Genomic DNA, 25,503 nt, shown 5'->3' on the forward strand with positions numbered 1-25,503 from the left:
GAGTCACCGTGCACTAGGCTACTCTAGGAACATAGAAACATAGAATATAACGGCAGAAAAGGGCCAACGACCCAACTAGTCTGCCCAATCATGATCCCTTCCACCCTCGAGAAACTATCCTCTGTCCTGTTCTACTAGGACTGGCCATAACATCTGAAGCTATCATACAGGCAGGTATGTACTGTTTCATTCACATCTTTGGGGGGAGGGAGGGGGGTCAATGTCTACTGGGGAAGTCATATCTTCATCTAAGAAAAGCGGTAAGAAAAACATGGCTAGATTGGCCTTCATTCAGAATATGGCAGTGAGATTAGTTTATGGTCTGAAAAAATATGACCACATGACACCTTATTATCGTGAGTTGCATTGGCTTCCTGTTGAGGCCTAGGTGGTCTTTAAGTTGGGATGTCTATGTTATAAAGCGGCCTTTGGAACAGCTCCATTATATCTGGCTGACAGGTTCCTTATAATGTCACATAAGAATAGCAGAAAATCTCATGCCCTTTTTATGTTTCCGTCAGTTAAGGGCTGCAAAAGCAAGAAATATCATGAGCATACACTTTCATATCAAGCAGCTCTTTACGATACAGATTTCCGACCACTGTTTCTTAAATCCGCCTCTTATAAACACTTTAGAAAGTATAATTCATATATATCTCAAAGCAACCTATCCAATGCAAATGTGATATTCTTTAATCATATCTGAAGCCAGCAAGCATGGGAACACAAATATCAAGAATGCATGTTTATGTTGAAAAAAAAGCAAAACTTTATACTACAGTAACATCTATCAGACAGTGTAGGTGTTACTGTCTTCTGTCCTGTACCAAAAGCAGAAGTGAAAAGAACAGGACACATTAATGCTGATACAGTAAAAATCTACTTCTATGAAATACTATTTATATGCTTTTTTATTTGTAACACATAATGGTTTCCTACATTTGATTCAAAAGCATGCTTTTGAATCATTCATTTGATTTTCAAATTTGTTTTATACTGGATAGCTCTCTTTAATGCAAAGAAGACTCCCTACACCCAATTTGGAAATATCTCAACAGAAACAGAAGTCAATAAAAATATATAAAGTCAAAATCTTTAGACTGGAGTAAGTATGCAAGTGGACTAATACAGCAGCTTCGTATCTGTATCCAAACGTCCCAATAAATTATTGTAATCCTCCTGGATGTATACAAGCTTTAAACTCATCCCACCTATGCAATATGATTGTCTTCTTGACTCTGGCAATGTGTTCAGGAGTCAAATGTCACCAAGATTACTCCAGCCACAACAAGGCTGTATAGTTTTATTATTCTGTAGGAGTTCAGGTTATAGTGATTATGTTATGTTCAGGTTATAGTGATTATGGGCTGAGTTGCATGGCCCAAATTGTGCTGTGGCTTACCCTTAGTTTTCCAAATAAAGAAGGGATGTGCAGTGCATATCAGCTGGTCGATCTTCTAAACGCAGTTAATGGCATTTCAGAGTAATGCCAAAGCCAAGAGATGCAATGACTAGATTTGACCAAGGTGTATATTTGGGAATGTCTAAATTATTCTATTCTGTTCACCAGAATTCTTCTGGGTCTGCGTGAGATTCTAGAAAGAACAACTGAGTAATGTGATTATCAATTTGAACACTGAACTTAGCAAAAAACAAATGGCTCCCAGTTAGGCTGATATTCACAGAGACAGGTCAACTGCAGAGAGGTTTAATCACTTCCTTGCCAATCACAATCTACCAAATAAACAAGGCCTCAGCAATGCGTCACACTTATGACTCAAGTTCCAGTTATTTTCCTACAAAGTATTAAATAAACAAGAAGCCTTAAAACACAGTGACAGACTGCTCTTGTAAAAACTTAATGTGGGTTCTTTTCCCGTAAATAGCTATTAATTTACATAGACAGAAATACAGCTGTTTTAAATGAGTTCAGCATCTTCATGACATTGCCTTGGATTACCTTCATCTGTACCATCACTCAGAACAAGAGAAGAACAGTTTTAATTATGAGCACTAAAATGTTCACAGCTTTGATGAACAAAACATATTTGTTCTTTCAGTTTATTAGAATACTTAGTATTGATGGATGATAGCCCAATGTCCTTGCCTGGTTCCTTTCCATATTTACAGAAGAAGGTAGGTGAAAATCTCTGGTCCATCTTCCATAATTCTAGACTATTAGTGAAAATAATAGAACAGCTAATACCTTGCTGAGACTTGAACTTTGCAGCAACTTTGGAAGAGAATGCACAGGTCATGACAATATGTACTATCTTTCTTTACAAAGTTTCAAGCTGGCTGAAAATGGAGAAATTCTCGTGCCAACACAGGGTATTGATTCAGAGTTCTCCTTCTTGGATCCTCCTAAAGATGTAGAAACCGTCATCCCATACAGTTGATTCAGAGTTCTTGAATCCTCCTAAATATGTCTCTCTGAATGATGCAGGACAGATGGACACCATGTCATAGTAAGTGCATTCCAATCATGAGTGCAGTAAGCAATGAAATGCTCATTGTTCTCCTGCTGGCATCTGAAGTCCGGTGAGCATGCATCACTGAAAATACTGCATTGGTGTGATTTGTTGGAACCTCTATATTACAAATCATCCCTTCACAGCAGGAAACACACTCCTGTAAACAAAAGGAAGACGACTGGTGAAACATTCATCAAAGACATGCCCACTACAGCGCACTGTAGACTCTTTTCACTTGAGAAAAGACGGCAGGTCACTAGAATAAGCTGCTAGAGTATGTGGAAAAAACATAGCTCACATACATATCTCATAAAAACAGTAGTGGGTGTCTGAGCAAATAGTTCATAATTATCAAAGGCCTGTCAATTCAAAGACTGATATCAGAATTGCTAATGGATATAATAGAAATAGGGCTGAATTGAAAGATGTTTTGCTCATTTAAGTGGCTGTAAACTTTTGTACTTGTCCTGCTGGTGTACACTGATGACTTGTAGAGATTCAGGGTTGGATTTCTCTGCCCTGGATAGAGAATTACTCCCATAGGGCCTAACTAAAGTGCCTAAATGTTTATAATACTGGAATACAAGCACAGGGCACATTTCTACCTACATGAAAATATGTACGTATTGTATCTTCAATAATGCACAGTTTATAGATGGGCATACACCGGGTGAAGCATGGGCAGAGGCCAAAGTTTATGTATTTATATTTAGCTCACACCTTTTTCATTAGTAGCTCAAGGCGTTACTTTCATGTACACTAGCCGGCTCAGCTGATCGGGATTTCCCTGCCATGATCAGCTGATGACAAGCCTTTTGGACAAGGTAGTTGGGTACCACATCTGAAAAGCTGGCTTTTGTGCATTTTTCATGTGGACGTCTTTATGTTAGACTAGAGAATGGACAAAAAAAGATAGATGTACTAGTCCAGGGGTGGGCCGGAGCCAGGTCAGGTTTTCAGGATATCCACAATAAATATGTATGAGATAGATTTGCATCTCAAGGAGGCAGTGCATGCAAATCCATCTCATACATATTCATTGTGGGTATCCTGAAAACCTGACCTAGCTCCGGCTCTCAAGGACCGGAATTGCCTACCCCTGGACTAGGTCATTCCATTCTCAAAAGAAAAAGATAGATGTCCTGCTGTTTTGAGAATGGGACTTTTCTCTAATGGATTTCTGGATGTCTTTCCCAAGATGTCCAAACCCAAATTTAGACATCATATTGGAAACGCTCCTTTAAGTATTTACATATATTTTAAATTATCATATACCACTGGAATCTTTTCTATCTGAAGCAATTGAAAAATCTACATTACTTTTTTCCTTCGTTTTTGAACAGGGTATGAATGCAGTATTAAGACTCTATTTCTGAAATTCTCAAGTATTATTGTATACAAAAACAAAATCTGGAATTTTCCAGATGTGACGAGACAAACGCAAGGAAATTATTCTTAGCTATGAGACCAAAAACTGTGGCCCATGGAGTCTCATTTTTATTAGCATACCCATACAAATATATGATGAAATATCTTGAAGTGAAATATATGTTTTTTTCCCCCTGAACAGTTAAGAGCTTTCCTGGATATGAAGAAGTTAGTTTCTGGATCTATTTATCTTCCTTAGAATGGTTTAATTCTAATGTGGTGGGGAATATTGCTAAGTCATTCTTTTTTTTTTTGTTTCTTTAATCTTAAGGTTCTTTACACCTTTTTCAGCCCCCCCTCCCCCCCCACACACACACCTGATTGTTAGGGGAATTCTCCCCTTTTTTCCTTGTACCTTTTATATAACTTGAACAAGTATATTCTTGTGAAATTGTTTTGAATGCATTGATTAAAATTTTTAAAAAATTATCATATACCACCTACAATTCCAAGACTTATCAAAGCTATGTACATTTAGGTATAGTAGGCATTTTTCTGTCCCTGGAGAGTTCATAGTCTAATTTTCATACCTGAGGCAATGGAGAGTAAAATCACATGCCCAAGATCACAAGTGCGGCCGCAGGATTTGAATCAAGCGTCCTTGGTTGTCAGCCCAGTGCTCTAACCACTAAGCTACTCCTCCACTCCATTATGTGCATATTACTGAAACAGAGATAGAGTAAGCATGTGCACCTATAGCTGGTGTAAGGGTTCATACCTAAGTATATACCCTATTAACCCCCCCCCTTTACGAAGCTGTATTAGGCTTTTTTATGACTGGCTGTGGCGATATTAGCTCCGACGTTCATAGGAATTCTAATACCGCTGCAGCTGGTGATAAAAAGCCTAACGCGGCTTCATAAAACGGGGGCCTGTTTGTATTCTACAGTACAAAGGAAAATAGGTGACTACCTTCTTCTATAGAATATGCTCCTACCAGGCACTATTTATAAGACATTCCTAATTCCTTTCTCCCTCGCCCTCAAAATCACGTACATCAATGTATTCATCTATTTTATGTCCAACCTTTTATTTTACCCCATTCTTAAATTTATTTTAATGTTTTTAGCTTTGTGAACTGGCCAGATACATGTTGATGGTCGGTATATTAAAATATAAATAAACTTGGAAACTTGGAATCCTCTTGCCACTAGACCTTCAAGGCTTTTAGATGGTAGGCCCCGATAACCCCCCTATATCTTCCGATATTTCCCCCCAACATCCCTTGATATCCCTGGCCTATGGAAGGGGGGGTGGGGGGGAGTAAAGTTGGTAGATAGCTCAAGGGGAGGGAGAAATGGGTTTTCTGTTGGAAGTGGCTGGCTCAGGAAGAAAGGCTAGTGGTGGCAGCAGCAGGGAGCGAGGCCATTGTTTTGGTTTCTCTTACAGCCGAAGCCGAGCATTAGATTTTGGCTGTGGATTTGGTTTTTGTCCAGAACCAAAGCTTCTAAAACAGCATCTGGGCACCTGATTCTTTTATAGAATATTATCATAACCTGGCGTTGGTATGCATCCATGCAGTTACACCAGTCGTAGACCTGACACAATTGTGGTCATGCAAATACAGTTTCAAACAGAATATTGCTGTAAGTTACACATGCCATTGGCAGCCCTGCCTAGGCCCCTCCCATGCTTCACCTATGTGAATGCCCTCTTGCACTTATGCACACCCTTACAGAACAGTACTCATTCGTCTTGCAAGAACTTATGTAATGTAATGTAATTTATTTCTTATATACCGCTAATCCGTTAGGTTCTAAGCGGTTTACAGAAAATATACATTAGGGTGCATTAAAATTATAAGTAAGATAGGTACTTAGAAATTCCCTTACTGTCCCGAAGGCTCACAATCTAACTACTTATGTTCATAATTATACATTTACCCTCAAAAGTGCTAACATTGAGGAGTATAGATGCAGGTGCTCAGTTACAGGATTGCCCTTTACCCCCCCCACCCCACACACACACACACACAATCTATAAAAGGACACTTAAAGTTAGGTGCCATTTAGGTGCATATGTTAGAAAATACTAGCACATATGTGCAAATAAAGCACACTTACACCCACAAGTACGAGATGTGCATGCAACAGTATTGTATAATGTAAGTATACAAATGCAAGGGGAGTATACATGTAGGCAGAGCATGGGAAGGGCATGGGTGTGCCTGCCTAAATTTATGCAGGCCAATGCCAATTTATGCAGGTGTTCTTTAGTGGAATCTGGGTGTAGATGGATGCAAAGTTTCCTTAACTAGTTCTTCCTCACAAAGAGTGCATATGGAGAAATTAGACAAAAATGTGTCTTAATTCAAGAAAGCATGGGATAGGCGCGTGGGATCTCTTAAAGAGAGGAAGAGATAATGGTTATTGCGGATGGGCAGACTGGGATAGGCCATTTGGCTTTTATCTATCATCGTGTTTCTATGTTTCTAAGTATTAGGATTTATTTACTGCCTTTTTCAAGAAATTCAAAAAAACAAACCAGACATGAGAACATAAGACTAGCCATTTTGGGTCAGACTAAAGGTCCATCTAGTCTAGTATCCGGCTTCCAACAGTGGCCAATACAGGTCACAAGTACCTGGCAGAATCCCAAATACTAGCAAAATAACAAGCTACCAAACTAAGGACAAGCAGTGGCTTCCCCCATGTCTATCTCAATAGTAGACTACGGACTTTTCCTCCAGGAACTTGTCCAAATAACAGTGCACACTATAGCATACTTTGCTACTTACAATGTCAAAAGAAAAACAAGTGGGGAGAGGGATAGACCATGTCAACCTTGGGACAAACAATCTTTATTCAAATTTGCAAAGAAATAGTACAAATAAAACCATATATAATAAATAGTCCTATAAGCAGGATCCTTCTTCAATAAGGACATTCTGTTTTTCTTTTGTTCAAGTTTATGTGGGGTTTCTGTTCCTTCTCTTTCTTCTATACTTACTACGTCAAAACAATATAGCAAAAGGGACAATCGGAGATGAAACATAGTGCTCAGGGTGATGCCACTGAGGAATCTAAATTGTTTCTCCCAGTTATAGAATTGTCCCCACCCATGTGATATCCAACCAGGAATGGGAGGCAGACTGTCTAAACTGAATAGTTGCAGAGTACACGGCTCTGGTGATGAAATGGGAAACAGAACAAAGTGATGAAGCGGCTGCTATCAAATCAATATTTGTGATTAAGATGCTATGTTCATAGTCCCCTATAAAAGATGATATACTGCCTGGCTAACACAAGGGCCCTGGATAAATGAAATGTCTTGGATACATGCCCTTGCAATGCAGAGCAGATACAGTAAAGAAAATAAAGTTATTCTATGTTACCTGTCTATATGTTCCAACTCTGCTTGTCTCCTTCTATTAAGATGTTTTAATGTGTATTGTGTTGACACTGAAGGTTTCATACTATGCCATATTTAGGGGCATAATCAAAAACTCTTGGACGTCCATAAACTGCATAAGTCGGCACTTGACTGTTTTGACCACCCAAAATGTCAAATTGCTGATTTTCGAAACTGACTTTCTGGACGTCTAGCAGGACTTCTAAGTCGCTCTATGTTTTGAGTTCCAGTGTTGGGAGGCGTATTATGGGCGGGTTTAGACTTGGACATTTTGCAGCTACAACTGAACATTTTGCAGGACATCCTAGAAGCAACTTAGACATTTGGGGCTAGATGTGTTTTAGAAGCATTTAAGTACTAAAAAGGTACCCAAACTGACCAGATGACCACTGGAGGGATTAAGTAATGAATCCCCCATACTCCCCCAGCGGTCACTGACCCCCCTCCCACCCTCCCCAAAGATATGAATGAGAGTACATACCTGTCTCTAGAACAGCAGCACCTGCTATGGGAATGCCTAGAGCAGTGATTCCCAACCCTGTCCTGGAGGAACACCAGGCCAATCGGGTTTTCAGGCTAGCCCTAATGAATATGCATGAGAGAGATTTGCATATGATGGAAGTGATAGGCATGCAAATTTGCTTCATGCATATTCATTAGGGCTAGCCTGAAAACCCAATTGGCCTGGTGTTCCTCCAGGACAGGGTTGGGAACCACTGGCCTAGAGGGTAGTGGATGCCTGGAATGCGCTCCCGAGAGAGGTGGTGGAGAGTAAAACTGTGACTGAGTTCAAAGAAGCGTGGGATGAACACAGAAGATTTAGAATCAGAAAATAATATTAAATATTGAACTAGGCCAGTTACTGGGCAGACTTGCACGGTCTGTGTATGGCCGTTTGGTGGAGGATGGGCAGGGGAGGGCTTCAATGGCTGGGAGGGTATAGATGGGCTAGAGTAAGTCTTAACAGAGATTTCGACAGTTGGAACCCAAGCACAGTACCGGGTAAAGCTTTGAATTCTTGCCCAGAAATAGCTAAGAAGAAAAAAAATTTAAATTGAATCAGGTTGGGCAGACTGGATGGACCATTCGGGTCTTTATCTGCCGTCATCTACTATGTTACTATGTTAGTAGAATTCCACACAGGTGTCTTAAATAACTAGGTGAGTGGGCTAATGAAGCATAGAGAGGAAGAGTCAGGCCCATAAGCCACTCTAACCACAAAATTATAAGGGGGTTCTGGTGAGATGTACATCTGGCACCCTTTAGGTGAAGCTCACAGTGGTGCCCTCTAAGGTGTCTCACTGCTCTGTTGGAATGTCTGTGTGGCCAGTCCATTAGAATGCTGACCATTCCCACATCCAAATGGTCTGCATTTGGACGTTTCTAAGTTAGATTTTTCTGTGGTCAAAAATGGGTAAATTGTGTCCTTGCTAGACGTCCCAGTGACTTAAACGTCCAAGTAGATGATTTAAAAAAAAAAAAATTCTGGATGTCTAGCAGTTTGGGTTTCGAAAATGGCCATTTTTGTTTGTTCGACTTTGGGCATTTTGCAAGAAATGTCCAAATCGGACTTAAGTCATTTTTGTTGAATGACTTTTAATGACTGACTTTTAATCACGCGCTACCCTCGCGCTAGCTGAAAAACTACCGCCTGCTCAAGGGGAGGCGGTATCAGCTAGCGCATCTGGCGGTTTAGCACGCACTATTATGCACGTTAAACCTCTACTGCGGCTTCGTAAAAGAAGCTCTTAGTGTTCTAATTGTCTATTGCCTATGTCCAGCTTGTTCTTTGAATTATAAAGGCAGTAAATAAATCAAAATAAATAAATAAATTTATTTGGTTCATTACTTCATATGCATTTTTTGTGGGGCAGAACTCAAGAAAGAAATGGATCCATTGGTCTGTCAGCCTTGATGGGTGTATGTCAGCCTCTCTCTGGATCCAGGTTCGAGAGGAAGAGTCACATGACTTTGCTACTTTATGCTATGAGAACTTTCACCATTAAACTCTGTAACGAAAGTTCATCCACAAAGGCTTATAAATCCTAAAATGTTTGCTTCTCACATGCAAATATACAATTCTGATTGCATAAGTCATTAGCCACTATTTCATATTCTTTTTATAGTTCAGTGCACAAATGAAATGACTGGACTGCAAAAGAACAGCATTTTTTTTTTAGAAGGACCAAGGTCCTTTCACAGTAAGGAACGGTTGGTAATGCTAATCTCTATGCTCTGATATGCAAGTGTTGTCATGCCTTTGAATGTTTCCTTTCAATGTACTTTGTACAGTACTGTTTGTTCTTTAACATGTCATTAGTTGCAGTATTAATTTCTTTAGATGTAGAAAAATCTGCTCATTTTCCATGCTTAGAATCTACAAGGCGCATGAGTCAAGTCTCTTTCATCTGAAAGGACACTCCGGAATGAGAGGTTGAAGTTAAGAGGTGATAAGTTCAGGAGTAATCTAAGGAAATACTTTTTTACAGAAAGGGTAGTAGATGCATGGAACAGTCTCCCGGTAGAGGTGGTGGAGACAGAGACTATGTCTGAATTCAAGAAAGCATGGGATAGGCACGTGGGATCTCTTAGGGAGAGGAAGAGATAATGGTTACTGTGGATGGGCAGACTGGATGGACCATTTGGCCTTTATCTGCCATCATGTTTCATGTTTCTAGGTATGACTGCCATCCTCAAGAACCCATGGAAGAGTGTGGCGCAGTGGTTAAAGTTACAGGCTCAGCACCCTGCTAATTTTCCATGGGCAAGTAACTTAATCTCCCCATTGCCCCAGGTACATTAGATATTTTGTGAGCACCCCAGGATATAGAAACATAGAAACATAGAAACTGACGGCAGAAATGGGCCAAGGCCCATCCAGTCTGCCCACACCAATGACCCACCCCTACCTTCCCCTATGTAGAAACATAGAAACATAGAAAGATGACGGCAGAAAAGGGCTACAGCCCATCAAGTCTGCCCACTCTACTCACCCACCCCGTTAAGTCTGAGTGCTAATGACCTAGTTTCTTAACTCGACCCCCGTAGGGATCCCACATGGATGTCCCATTTATTCTTAAAGTCAAGCACGCTGGTGGCCTCGATCACCTGCACTGGAAGTTTGTTCCAGTGATCCACCACTCTTTCCGTACCAATCCCATTTTGTCTTAAAATCTGGTACGTTGCTGGCCTCGATTACCTGTAGTGGAAGATTATTCCAGCGATCAACCACCCTTTCGGTGAAGAAATATTTTCTGGTGTCACCAAGAAATTTCCCACCCCTGAGTTTCAACAGATGCCCTCTTGTTGATGTGGGACCTTTGAGAAAGAAGATGTCCTATTCCACCTCGATAAGGCCCGTGAGATATTTGAACGTATCGATCATGTCACCCCTCTCTCTGCGTTCCTCGAGTGAGTATAGCTGCAATTTATCCAGCCGTTCCTCATACGGGAGATCCCTGAGACCTGAGACCATCCGGGTGGCCATTCGCTGAACCGACTCAGCACATCTTTGCGGTAATGCCGCCTCCAGACAGGGAAAAATGCTTGAGTACACTTAAAGTTGGTAATGGCTTGGTGTACAGGTGTTGCTGTTAAGTACACTATTACCAACTTTAAGGGCTCCTTTTACAAAGGTGCGCTAAGGCCTTAACGCGCGCAATAGCGCGTGTTAAATTCCCGAGCGCGCTAGCCACTACCGCCAACTTTTTAGGAGGTGGTAGATTTTCGGCTGCCGCGCACTATAGCGCGTGGCAATTTTGTGCGTGCGCTAAAAACCCTAGCGCATCTTCGTAAAAGGAGCCCTAAGTGTATTTAGCAGTTTGAATCAGTAATTGGAAAAAAATTTAATAAGTAAGGCAATTAACAAGTTCAAATAAGCATGAAGAAATTGAAGAAAATATCTTTTTAAAAAATCTAGAAAAGAACCAAAGGGACTAATGAGGAGTCTAGCCAGCTTGAGTCTGTCGACCCAACTGGTTTTCTGAAGACCCATTGGTTGTATGCTAGCAAGTTGATAATGATATGATTAATAATTGCACTCGATTAAAAACAAAGACAGCACCTCTACAAACAGCGGCAGAACTGTGATTATGGTCCTAAGGATAAAATAGGCATGGTTAAAGCCAAAAGTACCCTTAGGAATTCGTAGGTTCCTCCATATTTGCAATTCATGTCACAGATAGGTGTTGTAAATGTAGTTACCATATTTTTCTCGGCAAAATCACGGATACCTGGCCCTGCCCCATTCCAACCAAGCCCTGCCCCGTTCCACCTTCAGTCCCGCCCTGTTCTACCCCCAAGTCCCACCCCCCTAAAGCCTCGTCTCATTATTCCTGACCTCCGTGCTTTGCCCGGGGACTTCCGAGCAGGCGCGGACATGTGTCACGTCATCCGCGCATACTCAGAGGCCCTCCACACACAGCCAGAGCTTTCCAAAACCCAGACAACTGCTGGGTTTTGGAAAGTCCTTCCGGGCATCCGGACAGTCCTCTATAAAGAGGACATGTTTAGGTTTTTCCGGACGTTTCGTAAATGTACTGTAGGTCTTGAAAACCCTTACATTTCCAGTGCCCATCTGTGAGGTGGTCGCAATTCTATAAATGAAACCATCATGTGATTGAGATGCGATCTCCGCTTTTGTGGGTGACTGCCAATCACAGCGCCATTTGTAGAATCCAGGCCTTAGCTTCTCAGCAGCAAATGTTATTCTGCTAACCAAGTAAGTGCCCAAGTAAATTCAGGACAGCAAAACATCTGTCCTAACTTTATCCAGTCAGTTATCCAGGCACTGGTCTGAATATCGGCCGTATGCAGATAACTTCCGGTAGTCACCTATGGCCTGGATTTGGCTTTGTGTTATACATTTACAAAAACAAGGAAGAAAGGACCTCAAACACCCAACCCTCACCCTCCTATGAGAGTCTTACTGGGGTATGATTTTTATCATCAGTCCAAAAAAACCTTGTTAATTTTTAATTATTTTATCAATTTAATGTATTAATTGCAACAAATCAAGTGAATTTATCACCAAAATTTAAAAGGACTACACAGCTGATTCCAACAAGGCTTTTTTTGCCCCATACCATCATAATCTAAGTGCCTTTTTTGGATTTTCTTTAACATGTGGATACAGTATTATATTTTGGTAATAAATTCACTTGATTTTTTTTTTTTTTTTGTAATTAATACATTCAATTGATAAAATAGTTAAAAATTAAATAAAAAATTAACAAGGGTGAGGGTTGGGTGTTTGAGGGTCAAGATAAGGAAATTGGGTCATTAGGGCATAGACAGGGGGTGGGTAAGCAGAGTGGGCAGACTTGATGGGCTGTAGCCCTTTTCTGCCGTCATCTTCTATGTTTCCATATGTTTCTATGTTTTTTTCCTTGGTTTTGTAAATGCATAACACCAACAACATATTAACTTTCTCTCCTTTTCTGAGTGATATTTTTGTACACTCGAGAAAGTTTTTTTCTCTTCTCTTAGGGCTCCTTTTACTAAGCTGCGCCAGCGGTTTTAGCGCACGCGCTAGATGCTAACGCCACCATTGAGCTGGCGTTAGTTTTTGGCATGTAGCGCGGGATTAGCGCACGCTAAATACGCTAGCGCACCTTAGTAAAAGGAGCCCTTAGTGTTGTCTTGGTATTAAATGTACAGGTCAAATTCAGCCTGCAGGAATCAGCAATTTTCTGACTACAGTGTCAGGGGGGTCTGATTCTCTCAGCACAATACAGTGCCATTCCTAATATTTTTCAGTGTCTGGATGAATATATTTCTGCTTTACAAAACTCGATGCTTACCGAGTGCCCCGAGTCCCTGTAGTGTTGACATCCCACAGGATGACACTCCTCCTTGCTGGCACATTTTTTGGTGACCGATCTACTCCTTCCGTGACTTGCAAAATGATGAACTGTCAAACAATACCTCGTATCTGCATAGAAAAGCAAAATATTTGATTTCTTTCTTGTGCAAGACTGCATAATTCATGGCATGCACTGGGTAGTCAGTTCCATTATCTGTTAGAGAACAATAAGTCCATCATACAAGCGTGACGCGTGTTCGGCTACCCTGTGAAAACATCAAACTAGCATTTCCAAACATTGGTTTCAGGCCGCAGGCAATCTGATTATTTTAAGCGATGTTTTGCGTCATGGTGACGTCTGTGCGACTGAAAAGGTGACTTTGCAAAACAAAAATAGCCGAAGGGCCTGAATGCGGCCCACCATGCCGTGACAAGAACTCAGGGTTGCAGTATGTAGTCTCTCTCCAGGTCAGCAATATTGTGAAGCCTCAATGACAGAACTGAGTGAAGGACCGGCAGGGGAATTTATGGAAGTTATACTTATTCTCACTCAAGCATGTACAGAGCTTTGAAAACTGACAGGTGATGGATAGGGGACAGGAGAAATGCAAAGAACAAACATGCAAAAGAAGGGATTTGGATCAGTAGACTCGGGTGCTGGAAAAAATGAGTTACATCCTGCTGGAAGGATCCACCACAGATTTACTGTCCTCGGCAGTTCTTGCTGATTTCAAAATCAATTTCCACAACCAGTCTGTGACATTTCACACACAGTGAAATGCCAAAAGTGAACTGCAGGCTATTAAAAGTATACTGTAAATCCTTCTTGCATTCTTAGTGAAGTATTTTTACATGAAAGCAGCAGCAATTCCCAAGCTGGAGATTGCAAAAACCTCATTTGGGGGTCACAAATTTCACTCAGCAAAGGAAACCGCAAGCTTTTCTTCTTTCCTGCTACCAACTGGCCTTGGGCCCTGTGTCTTCCTGCTTTGCTGGAGGTGACAACAACAGCAGTAAAAGTAATAGCAAGCCTTGGGTCCATCTCATTGCACATGACTCTGCTAGTTCCCTCTGCTAAGATGCCATATTTGTGAAGTCAAAAAAGAGGACACATGACCCCACAGTTGGCCCTGCCGTGCCCCATCCTTACCCCACCCCAACTCTACTGCCCTGTTCACCCCTACCTCATATCAGTCTTACTCCTGCCCTGCCTCACCCCCCACCTTTCATCCATGTCCTTAATCCCCATCCTCTCTCTCTCTCTCTCTCCTTCCACCCATCCCACCACGGATGTTTCTTTCTTTCTTTCTCTCTCTCATTCCAATCCTCCTCTTCTTTGAGTGCTTCTCTCTTTCTCTCCTTCCAATTCCCCTCCCATAGGTCCTTTTTTCTTTCTTTCTCTTTCCAACCCTTCTTTTCCATTGGAGCTTCTTTCTTTCTCTCACACTCTCTCTCCTTCCAATCTCCCTCTCTCATAGGTGTTTCTTTCTCTCTCTCTCCCCCTCCAACACCCATCTCCCAGAGGGTGCTTCTTTCTTTTCTCTGTCTCTCTTTCTCTCTCTCTCTCCTTCCAACTCTCCTCTCTTGCAGGTGCTTACTCGTGACCCTCAACTTTGCTTTGGACACCAGTTATTGCTCTGTTCACTCCTAACATTGGCCTGTGTTGAACGCTCTATTCGTGTGATAGAGTAATAAGCATTTGAGATTCTTGACAAAGGCATAGACGCCGAAATACTGTTAGTGTCGAGTCTTCGCAGTGCTACAATCAATTCCAACTTTTGGTACAATATCTTATCCTTGGATTAATAGTCTACTGCAACATACTATACCTCCCATGCCCAGCGACCATGATAAAACAATTACAAGCAATACAAAATACAGCCCTAAGACTCATCTACTCATTGAAAAAATATGACCACATCACAGAAGCATACCATGACTCACACTGGCTTCCAATACAAGCATGAGTACACTTCAAATTCTACTGCCTACTATTCAAGGCTATTAATGGAGAAAGCCCAACCTATGGGAACAACTGACTAACTCGATCCTCCTCAACAAGGCACAGAAGAACCTACTCACTATTCACACACCCACCATCCAAAAATGTCAAACGAAAAAAACTATATGACAACCTAATAGCCACCAAAGCAGCCAAACTGGACAGACAAATCACCACTCTGCTGTCCTCGACCACAGACTACAAAACCTTCAAGAAAGAAACTAAAACCCTACTCTTCAAAAAATACATAAAACCTATTTAACACGACCAGTTCCTACCCTAACCCCACCAACTCACTCTATACCCTTAACATTCTCTAATTTGCTTCTAATTACCCAACATTTATCACCTCAAGATCTCGACAAATCTTTGGTAATTCTTGTGTAACTCTTATGACATCTCTTATGCCATGTCACTATTCTTGTAACTCTTATGCTATGTAACTCTTATGACATTCTTGTAATTTTTATGACATCTCTTATGCCATGCCACAATTCTTGTAACTCTTATGCTATGTCACAATTCTTGTAACTCTTATGACATCTCTTATGCTATGTCACAATTCTTGTAACCTCCTGAAAACTCTTATGTAATCCGCCTTGAACCACAAGGTATTGGCGGAATAGAAATCACCAATGTAATGTAAATCACTAATGTAATGTAATAACGTGTATCTTGAATTTTATACCCGTGGTTGAATTATTGACATCTTATCCTCCTGACTCCTTTATTGTGCGGTGCTTTCTCAACACCACACAGCAAGATCTGGTAGTATGGCCTCTCTCTCCCTCTCTTCAGCATCCCACCTCAAAGTCCCTTGTCATCCACCTACATCCTCCACTGCAATTCAATCTCTGCGCTAACAGCAGAGTCAGCAAGGTAAGTCTGCTGTCTTTGGTCTTCCCTAGAAGCCTCTCTTCAGTGCCCTGCCTACTACAGGAACAGGAAATCTTGTAGAAAGAAGGCTTTCAGGGCAGGTCAAAGGCAGCAGGCTCACCTGGCTGACGCTGCCAGCACCCCAAAGACTGAATTGAAGCAGAGGAGGTAGATGGCAGACAGGGGAGAGTCATACTCGACTCCAGGGTGGGAGCTGGAGAAAGAGGCCAAAACTTGGACAAACTCCCACAAATTTAGGAAACCATCCAGACACCCGGACAGTCCTCTATAAAGAGGACATGCATGGGTAAATCTAGACATATGGTAACTATTTCTGTCCCACTTTGCCCCTTCAACACAGGAAGCTTACATCTGAAGAAGCAGGGCCAGTAGAACTAGCAGAATCATGCACAGGGAGGGGGCCTTAGGCACCTGGGCCAATCAGGGCCTTAGGCCTCCTTCCTGATGCATCCTAGGATGCAAAAAGAGTGACCTATGACTGAGTGGCCAGAAATGGGAGGGGCCTTAGGATGCACCAGGAAGGGGAAGGCCCGCCATTTTGAAGAGGTGTACCTGCTGGTCAGAGAGAGTAAGCATCCCGCCGGCCGGCCTTTCTTCAACAAAGGCCTTTCTTCAACAAAAGTGTCGGGGTGGGCTTAGGGGTGCCGGGTGGGGTCTGGAGGGATGCCGGGGTGGGGGTCTGGCGGTTTGGGAGGTGTTGGGGGGGGGAGTCTTGGTTTGGTGAGTGTCAGCAGTTGTGGGGTGTTGGGGGTTCTAGAGGGGGTGTCAGCAGGAGGGAGTGGATATCTCTCCTGCCAGTCTCCAGTGGGGGGTTTGGAGGTTCTGGGGGTGTCAGGGGTTCCTGGGGGGGGGGCTGTCAGCAGAATGGAGTGAACATCCCTCCTGCCCGTCTTCAATGGAAGGGGGAGGGTTCAGGGGATGAAAGGGGCCAGTGGCAGTAGGGAGTGGGCATCCCTCCTGACAATTTTGGGAGTACTTGTTGGGGGGTCCCCTGCTGCAGCTGGCTCATCAATCGCGGCAGGGGTATTTTCCCCCCGATCATCTGAGCTTGCAGGACTCCCTGAAGATGCGGCTTTGAGAAGTCCTGCCGGCTCAGCTGATCAGCTCAGCCAGCCGTGTCTACTTTTAACATTTGAGGCGTGATTCTGTAACCAGCGCTGGTGACATGGGTTTCGGTTAGAGAATCGGGGGAGGTAAGGTGTCGCAATTCTGTATAGGATGCCGTTATACAATTCTTAGTTGCTTCACTTAGACTGGCATCCTATATAGAATCAGCCTCTTCGTGCGAAGGTACATGGTTCCAGTAAGGGCATACAAAACAAAACTCTGCAATATTGATGCACAGCAGCATGCAACTCTGGGACATTTATTTTGGACATGCCCAGCTATGCAAACCTTTTGGCAGCTGCTCCATGCACATATTAATACTATACGGAAGTACACGTGGCACATGCAACCTCTAATGCTTTTCAGTAAAGTTTCATTTGTTTGTATCACCAGGTGCTATAAAGGTTTTCTGAACAGAATCATTATAATGGGAAGGAAATGTATTCTCCAATGCTGGAGAGATCCAGATTCACCTACCATAGTGCACTGGAGAACACTGATGATAGAGCATGCTTCTCTAGAAAAACTTTCAATAAGAGATATAGACACTATACATGGTAAACAATTTTGCTTGACATGAGAACCATTTTGGTTGGAGTTTGACATCAACTGCATGCAATAGACGATTTAATTTATAGCAGTATGATGTTCAATAGCATTTCTGATTTACACACTATGTTGGTTGAATAGAGTATGTGGTTATACTATGAAAGGGGGAAAGGAGAGGTTTGGTTAACAGAATTCTAGATCAATGAAACTGATGTTATAGTTTGAAATTTTCATAAATAAAAAAAGATTTAAATATAGAGTAAACTCATACAGTAATTTGGAAATGTACAAATTTGCACCTGTGCAGAAGAAGATGCAAATATAGTATGAGTATGGTCTCTATGTATGTATATGCATATTTTATAAAATGTGAATGCATCACAAGACTATGGCCCAAGATACACCAACGAACCATCCACCTATAAATATATCTGCTCTTGTCAACACATACTTGTACACGTGGACACCCACATGCAATTATGTCATTTTCCACATGCTCTATAAAATCTCCCCACTATGGCCCTCTTTTTCTAAGGTGCGCTAACCGATTAGCGCGCTAATCAATTTAGCGCACGCTAAACGCTAACACATGCATGTTAGTCTATGGACGCTGTAGTGTTTGGTGTGCGCTAATTCAATTAGAGCATGCTAATCGGTTAGCACACCTTAGTAAAATAAGGGGTTTGTCTCTGTAGAGTACTACATACATCCGATATGTTATATGAATCATGATCATAATTATGATTTCTCTATGTGAAATGGTAACACTTACTTGGAGGACACCATTTATCTTCAGCCCATCTATTGCAGTTGTAATTATCGACTGCATTTTCACAGGTAAAACACTTAAAGCTATTTGGAAAAGGGGTAGCTTTGAGAAAGAAAACAGAGCAATGTGATTATCATTGTCATTTAAAATGTTTAATTTCAGAACCGATTGAATACAGCAATGGATAGGTTTTTTTTTAAGTTTTTAGGAATACTGATGTTTATTTAATGCTATTGTGCTACTCACATTTAATTTTAAAAATTGTACCCACTTAGGGCTCTTTTTACAAAGCTGCGGTAGCGATGCTTCCGCACTTAGGGGGGTCCTTTTATTAAGGCGCCCTAACCGATTTAGCACGTGCTAAATGCTAAAGCATCCATTAAGCGCGCTAAATTGGTTAGTGCACCTTAATAAAAGGACCCCTCAATGCACTGAAGATCATTCAGTACCTATGGGCTTCGGTGCATTTGCCATGATAGCATCGCCACCGCAGCTTTGTAAAAGGGGCCCTTAAATGTTTATATCGTATAAGGCAGCTAACCAAATATGAGAAATAAAATAAAGTATTGTAAATACAAACAAGTGCAAGCATAAATTAGGGAAGAAGAGAGTGGCAGAGACAGAAAAAAGACCTCTAAGGCTCCCATTTGGAAGTAGCAGGAAAAAGCTCAGAGGGTAGCCATCATTTGTAGTCTGTGGAGGACAAGCCATTACTCAATCATACCTTCAATTCTGGAGACCACACTACCGAAAAGATGTGTTGAGAATTGAATCGGTTCAGCGAATGGCTACCAGGATGGTCTTGGGGCTCAGGGATCTCACGTATGAAGAAAGGTTAAAAAAACTGCGGATGTACTCACTGGAGGAGCGAAGAGAGAGAGGGGACATGATTGAGACCTTTAAGTATATTACTGGGCGTATAGAGGTGAAAGATGATATCTTCAGTCTTACAGGGCCCTCGGTAACCAGAGGACACTCGCTGAAAATCAGGGGAGGGAAATTTCGGGGTGATGCTAGGAAGTACTTCTTCACCGAAAGGGTGGTCGATCATTGGAACGAGCTGCCTCAGCGGGTGATTGAGGAAGAGAAAATGGGATATTCATGTGGGATCTCTAGGAGAGTAAGAATCAGGGAGTGGGTCATTGGTATGGGCAGACTCGATGGGCTATGGCCCTTTTCTGCCGTCAATTTCTATGTTTCTATGTTAGTGTAACCACAAATGTAAGTGGCACAGGATAGGCAAGTAGATACTGAGAAGGCAAGACAATTCTGCAGTGGATAGCAAACATTACATTACATTAGTGGTTTTTATTCCGCCATTACCTTGCGGTTCAAGGTGGATTTCAGAAGAGGATTTCTGGACATGTCCAGAGGTGTTACAGAGTAGAGCGGGTTGCTTCAGAGGACTGAAATGTTTCATACGGTGTTAGGCATACAGGTCAAGGGACCGACTCTTGCATGTTAGTTGTACAGCACCGCGTGTGTCTGGTAGCACTTTAGAAATAATAAATAGTAGTAGTAATATCTAACAGCCCCCCCCCCCCACACACACACCTTTTCTTATGAATTCATATCTAGAAACACAGTTTCCCCAAATACCAAAAAATCAGATATAAAAACCTAGGAACAGACGATCTTTTTGGTAACATAAGATTATGCTTTGTAATGTTATGTAATGTAACATAAGGTTATGCGTTGTAATATAACATAAGGTTATGCCTTGTAATATCATGTAATGTAAGTTATGCAATGTATTGGAATAATAAGGTAAAACAACATAAAATAACTCTACGTAAAGTCTTGTAAAGTTATGTAAGATAAATTATGTAAGATAAATTATGTAAACTTAATGTAAGATAAATTATGTAAACTTAATGCAAGTTATGCAAGCACGGTAAGGATAATGTAAAGTAACACAAAGTAACACCACGTAAAGTTATGTAAAGTTATGTACGAAAAGTTATGTAAAGTTAGGTATGCAAAGTTTGTAAAGTTATACAAATAATTGTATTGTCATCGCCTGGAAATGACCAGCCATATTCTAATGTAATCCGCTTAGAACCGCAAGGCACAAGCGGAATAGAAATCACTAATGTAATGTAATGTAATGAAGCTGCGTTAGGGTTTAAAAAAAAAAAAAAATATATCACAGGCCGTGGCGGTAAAAGCTCCAACGCTCAAAGGAATTTTTTTACCACTACAACCGGTGATAAAAAAAACAAACCCTAAAGTGGCTACATAAAAGGGGGATGAGGGTGTTTCTCAGTACTATGATGATGTCTGAAGCATGTTTGATTTGGATGAAAGTGTGTATTTTTTCAAGGAAATCTTGCAGCTGATTATGGACTACAAATTCTGTAATTTTGATACAAAATAGTCAAACCAAAAAAGAAAAACTGCAGAAATGAAGTACAGGATTCAGGAACTGTATTGAAGACAAAAGACTATTGTATTCCACAGTGTGGTTCTCAATGTTAAAACCGGGATCTGACACGGTCCATGTTTCGATGAAACGTCTTCCTCAGGGGTCCAGGATATCATAAACCTCAATCATGGAAAACCATTAGAAATACAGCTGAAATGTAAGAGCCTCATCATTTTTCATCTTCTCTTTTCTGTTCCACTTGCATTTCCAGTAGAGCTGTACCAGATAGCGTATTTTAGTCTACAAGATTCTCCTAACATGACCCCGGCCTGGTGCATACTGAGAAGGCATCCATCCTGACACAGTTCTTCCTCAATCTGTCTGAATAGAACAGATTGATGAAGGATGTTTAAGAGTCATGTATGCTGCCTGGGAACCTTATAACTAGGGTTATCATATAGCTCCAGAAAAAGGAGGACGGATTAAGACATCCGGGTTTTACTTCCATTGATAGCAATGGAAGTAAGGAGGACAGATTGAGACATCTGGGTTTTATTTCTATTGCTGTCAATGGAAGTAAAACCCGGATGTCTCAATCTGTCCTCCTTTTTTCTGGAGCCATGTATGGTAGCCCTACTTATAACAAGCCAAAGAAAATCACCAAAATGTCCCACAGTGAAACAGGAGAAACCAAGCGAAAAACCAAAACCTGTGCAGTCGATGATCTTGATATAAAAGTTTATTAAAAAGTCTTCACAATTAAAAGTGATGCAGATTAAATATGAATCCATGTAGTACTCAGTGAAAGTTTTGTGATGTGGACCCGTGTTTTGCTCATAAAAGACCTTCTTCTGGGGTCCAATCTGATACTGCCCCAAAGTTTAGATATGCTGTAAAGCAGTGTTTCTCAACTTGGTTCTGGAGTATCTCCTTGCCGGACAGGTTTTCAGGATATCCACAATGAATATGCATGAAAGAAATTTGCATATAATGGAGGCAGTGCATGCAAATCAAGTCTATGCAAATTCATTGTGGATATCCTGAAAACCTGACCGGCAAGTGGATACTCCAGAACCGAGTTGAGAAACACTGCTATAAAGTACTGTGAATTGAGAGTTGGAGCACTACCAGTTTTTCAACATATCGAAATTTAAAACACAGTTTACAGGTAAAATTTGTCATAGTTACAGTACAAGTTTTTTTCTCAATACATTTTTTTATCCTAACGTGACACATACCAAGGCTTTAGTACCAATATACATTTCTTTGTAATCCATCGGTTGTGGGAGAGGATGTTAGGTGAAGAGGTATGTTTTTATTGCTTTCCTAAAGTTGAGGAGTTCCTTCAAGGGATCTGATCTGTGGGGGGCAGTTGATTCCAGTGGCTCGGTATGAAGTATATGGTGAGCCCTTCAAAACTCCCCCAAAACCTACTGTGCCCAGCTGTCTACCACTCCAATAGCCCTTATTCCTGCAGGTGTCACCCTTATGGCAGCACAGTGGGTTTTGGTGGACTCACACTTTTCACCAGAAGTGTGCTAGTTAGGGAAGCATATGGGCCTGGGTCCCCTTCCCTGCAGTCCACTGCACTGCCCACCAGGTTTAGTATCTGCAGCTGTCATAGAGACAGATATGTACTGTTTTCATGCAGATATTTGGGGGATGGGAGGGGTCAGTGTCCACTGGGGGAGTGTGTGGGGGCCATATTTTCATCCTTCCAGTGGCCATCTGGTTAGTTTCGGTACCTTTTTTGGCCCTTATATGTTTTTAAAAACAGTTCTAGCCCAAAACGTCCAAATTGTGCTTTGGATATTTTGTAAAATGTTTATCGCTGTAAAACATCTAAATGCTGTCCACCCTAATCCCGTCCAAAACATACCCCCCTTAATATTTAGATGCAATGTAAACAAAACGACTAGAAAGACGTCTAGGAAGTCAGTTTTGAAAATACCCACTTTGACATTTTGACTAGTAAGATATCCATGTGCCGGTTTATGCTGTCTTTTGGGTGTCTATATTTTTTTGAAAATGAGCTCCTCTGGGTTCAGTGAGCCTTTTGTAAAATACTCGAGAATCGGGCTTATCTTAATCCATGTGCCCCAGTTCTTCCTCAGAGGCATTCTCTCAGTTGCAGCATGTCTAATGAGGTACCACAAGAACAATAAAACTCAAAGTTTAGTAGCATTTATTTTAAGTCTCTGCGATTCCTAAAATTAATAGTTATATTTACCGACATTACTTTAGTTGGGATAATAGGGAGGATGAACAAACGTGCACAAAACCTGTGAGCCCCTTTTCCTGCACAATATGTACCAAATCTCTTGGCCATGAAAAATAAATAAATATCCTAATAAGATCTTCTGGAGCATTTTGGGATTTTTGCCCAGTTCTAAAATTTATCACATTTGATTAAAAGTTCTACGGCACATTTGATTAAAAGTTCTACGGGAATTCCATCACATCACGTATATAGACAGACCTACATTTTGGGGAGAACCAGCTATTTTTCCTGAGTGAATTTTCAAAATTTTCCAACTTGCAAGAGATAAATGATCTTTCCTTAACCATTTCAAATTGGACAGCCTTTACTTCTTTCAAACTTTCTTCTTGTTTCTCCAATTTCTCACTTAAATTAGTTAGTTGCACTCCTTGTTGCTCAACCTTGGAATAGATAGTCCCGTCATCTCTCCAGAAGTCCTAGCCATCCCATTGGAAATTTACCTCCAATTGTTAGGGCTTATTACTTGGATTTTAGGAGACCTCAAGGGGAGTCTACTCCTAAGGAAAAATCTAAAGATAATGGGGTCCTTTTATCAAGCCGTGCTAGCGAGGTTAGCGCGTTGGACATTTCATCAGCCGCTAACCCCCGCGCAAGCAAAAAAAAACCTAACACCTGGTCAATGGAGGCGTTAGCGACTAGCGCGGCAGGTGGTATTCCCCGCGTTAAACCCCTACCGCGCCTTAATAAAAGGACCCCAATGTTGATCTGTCTTTATTTCTAGAAAGTTCTCTTGAGGTGGTTATGGATAGAACCACTCTTTTATTGACTCTAGCCTTGGAAAGTGATAGAGAATATGTTTTACGCCTATATTTCCGTCATATAAATGACAAATCTTTGGGCTCAAATGTTAGAATTTTTCCAGACCTAGCTCTGAAAACCCAGAGGCATAGAAAGGAGTTCTTGGCCTTGCGGCCAAGAGCCCTGGCCCTTGGGATACTTTTTTGCTTAAATTTCCAGCAAAATGTTTAATTTCTTATCAAAATAAAAATGTCCTTTTCTTTGAGCCCAAACAATTATTAGATTTTTTAGGGCCAAAAGAAGGGTTGTTTTTTTAGTCCATTGATGAATGACCTGTCTTATCGGCTGTAGGGTGGATATCCATTGCCGTTACTCTATTTTTGAATAATTTTGTTCAGTTAATTGAAATTTATTTCCTTTCTTGATTCCAAATTTTGTGGACTCAATAGTTGATTGTATTTCCAGTATATACTTTATATGTTAAATTTTTTCCTTTTTGGATACAGTATAATCTCATTATAACAGACTTCAAGGGACCTGGAAAAACAGTCCGTTATATCCAGAGTCCGTTATATCAAAAGTTGCATATTTTTAAAACTTTATTTAGGGCAACTTGAAACAAAGTACAATCAATGAACAACAGTCACTGAACAAGCCATATCAGCAACATCAAGAACAAAACTCAGTAAAACATTGGTATGGTACAAAATCATTGCAAACCAGAACACTGTACTAGAAAGAAAAATACTCTGTCATTCTTTTCTGGGCTGCATTTTGATGCTATATCACCGGCATGCCACGTGCCTTGTAGGCGGAGCCTGCATGTCCATTATAGCCGAATGAAACTACAGCTATAAGTGGCTCTGGGGACCAAATTGTTTGTTCGTTATCTCCAAAAGTCCGTTATATGCGAGTCCGCTATATCCGATGATTTTCTGTATGTTTATAATGGTGCTCGGCCGGGACCAGTGGATCTCATCCGCTATTAAGCGAGGTTCCGTTATAAGCGAGTCCGTTATAACAAGATTATACTGTATTCTGATCTTTTTCAAGACTGTAATGCTTGATGTTAAATTGAAAAAGAATATAAATAAATAAAGTTCTACGGGACAACTTGCAAAAGGTATTTTGTTTGCAATTTTTTCCATGATTTTGGTGTTCCTTTCAAAAGTTGTAGTAGATTGTATTTGAGCACATTGCATGGATTAAAAATTATGCAAGCAGCCTGAGAAAAAGATGAATCTTCCATACATCAAGGAAAATGGGGGAAAATTGACACACAGGGGAAGAGCAAAATGCTTTACCTCGCACTGTGCAAAACATTTCAACTTAGAAAAACAAATCAGCTCGGGGCAATTTTATAAAATATTTTCCATCAGTAAATCATATTTACCATGTGGAAAAGCTGCATGCTGGGACAAACTTCCAGCGTCTCTCCAGCAGCAGAAAGACTAATTAAAAAAAAATTAAAATCAATACTAATCTAAAAAAATAAATAAACACTTTTGAAGCACCGTCAGTGGTGTAGCGAGGGTGGGAGGTCACCCGGGGTGGTGAGGCCGCTCTTCACCCTCTTCTCCCCCCCTGCCACGAGTGTTCCTCTTCCCTTCCCCTGTACTTGTTTAGCTTTCCCAGTTAGAGCAGCATCTCTTAACTTGCTGCCCGCGCTGGCGTCGGCTCTCCTTCTGATGTCACTTCCTAGTCGCAAGACCTGGAAGTGATGTCAGAGGGGAGCACCA

General features: G+C 41.2%; 1 protein-coding gene across 8 annotated transcripts in view; it reads right to left on the reverse strand.

Annotated features, from left to right (window-relative positions):
- Positions 1-689: 689 nt before the first annotated feature.
- The window catches only part of LYPD6B (LY6/PLAUR domain containing 6B), a 132,933-nt gene continuing 108,119 nt past the window's right edge, over positions 690-25,503 (reverse strand). For 5 of the 8 annotated variants that reach the window (XM_033947082.1, XM_033947083.1, XM_033947081.1 and 2 more), the window contains 3 exons: positions 18,384-18,482; positions 13,055-13,185; positions 691-2,631 (listed from right to left, as the gene is read on the reverse strand). In XM_033947082.1, the coding sequence (XP_033802973.1) occupies positions 2,464-2,631; positions 13,055-13,185; positions 18,384-18,482 (398 nt within the window). In that variant the 3' untranslated portion in view covers positions 691-2,463. Of the gene's footprint in view, positions 2,632-13,054; positions 13,186-18,383; positions 18,483-25,503 lie in introns of all 8 variants that reach the window. The other 3 variants (XM_033947086.1, XM_033947087.1, XM_033947088.1) reach the window with 1 other exon arrangement.

This window comes from Geotrypetes seraphini, chromosome 5 (genome assembly GCF_902459505.1).
Source record: "Geotrypetes seraphini chromosome 5, aGeoSer1.1, whole genome shotgun sequence".
Classification (NCBI taxonomy): Eukaryota; Metazoa; Chordata; class Amphibia; order Gymnophiona; family Dermophiidae; genus Geotrypetes; species Geotrypetes seraphini.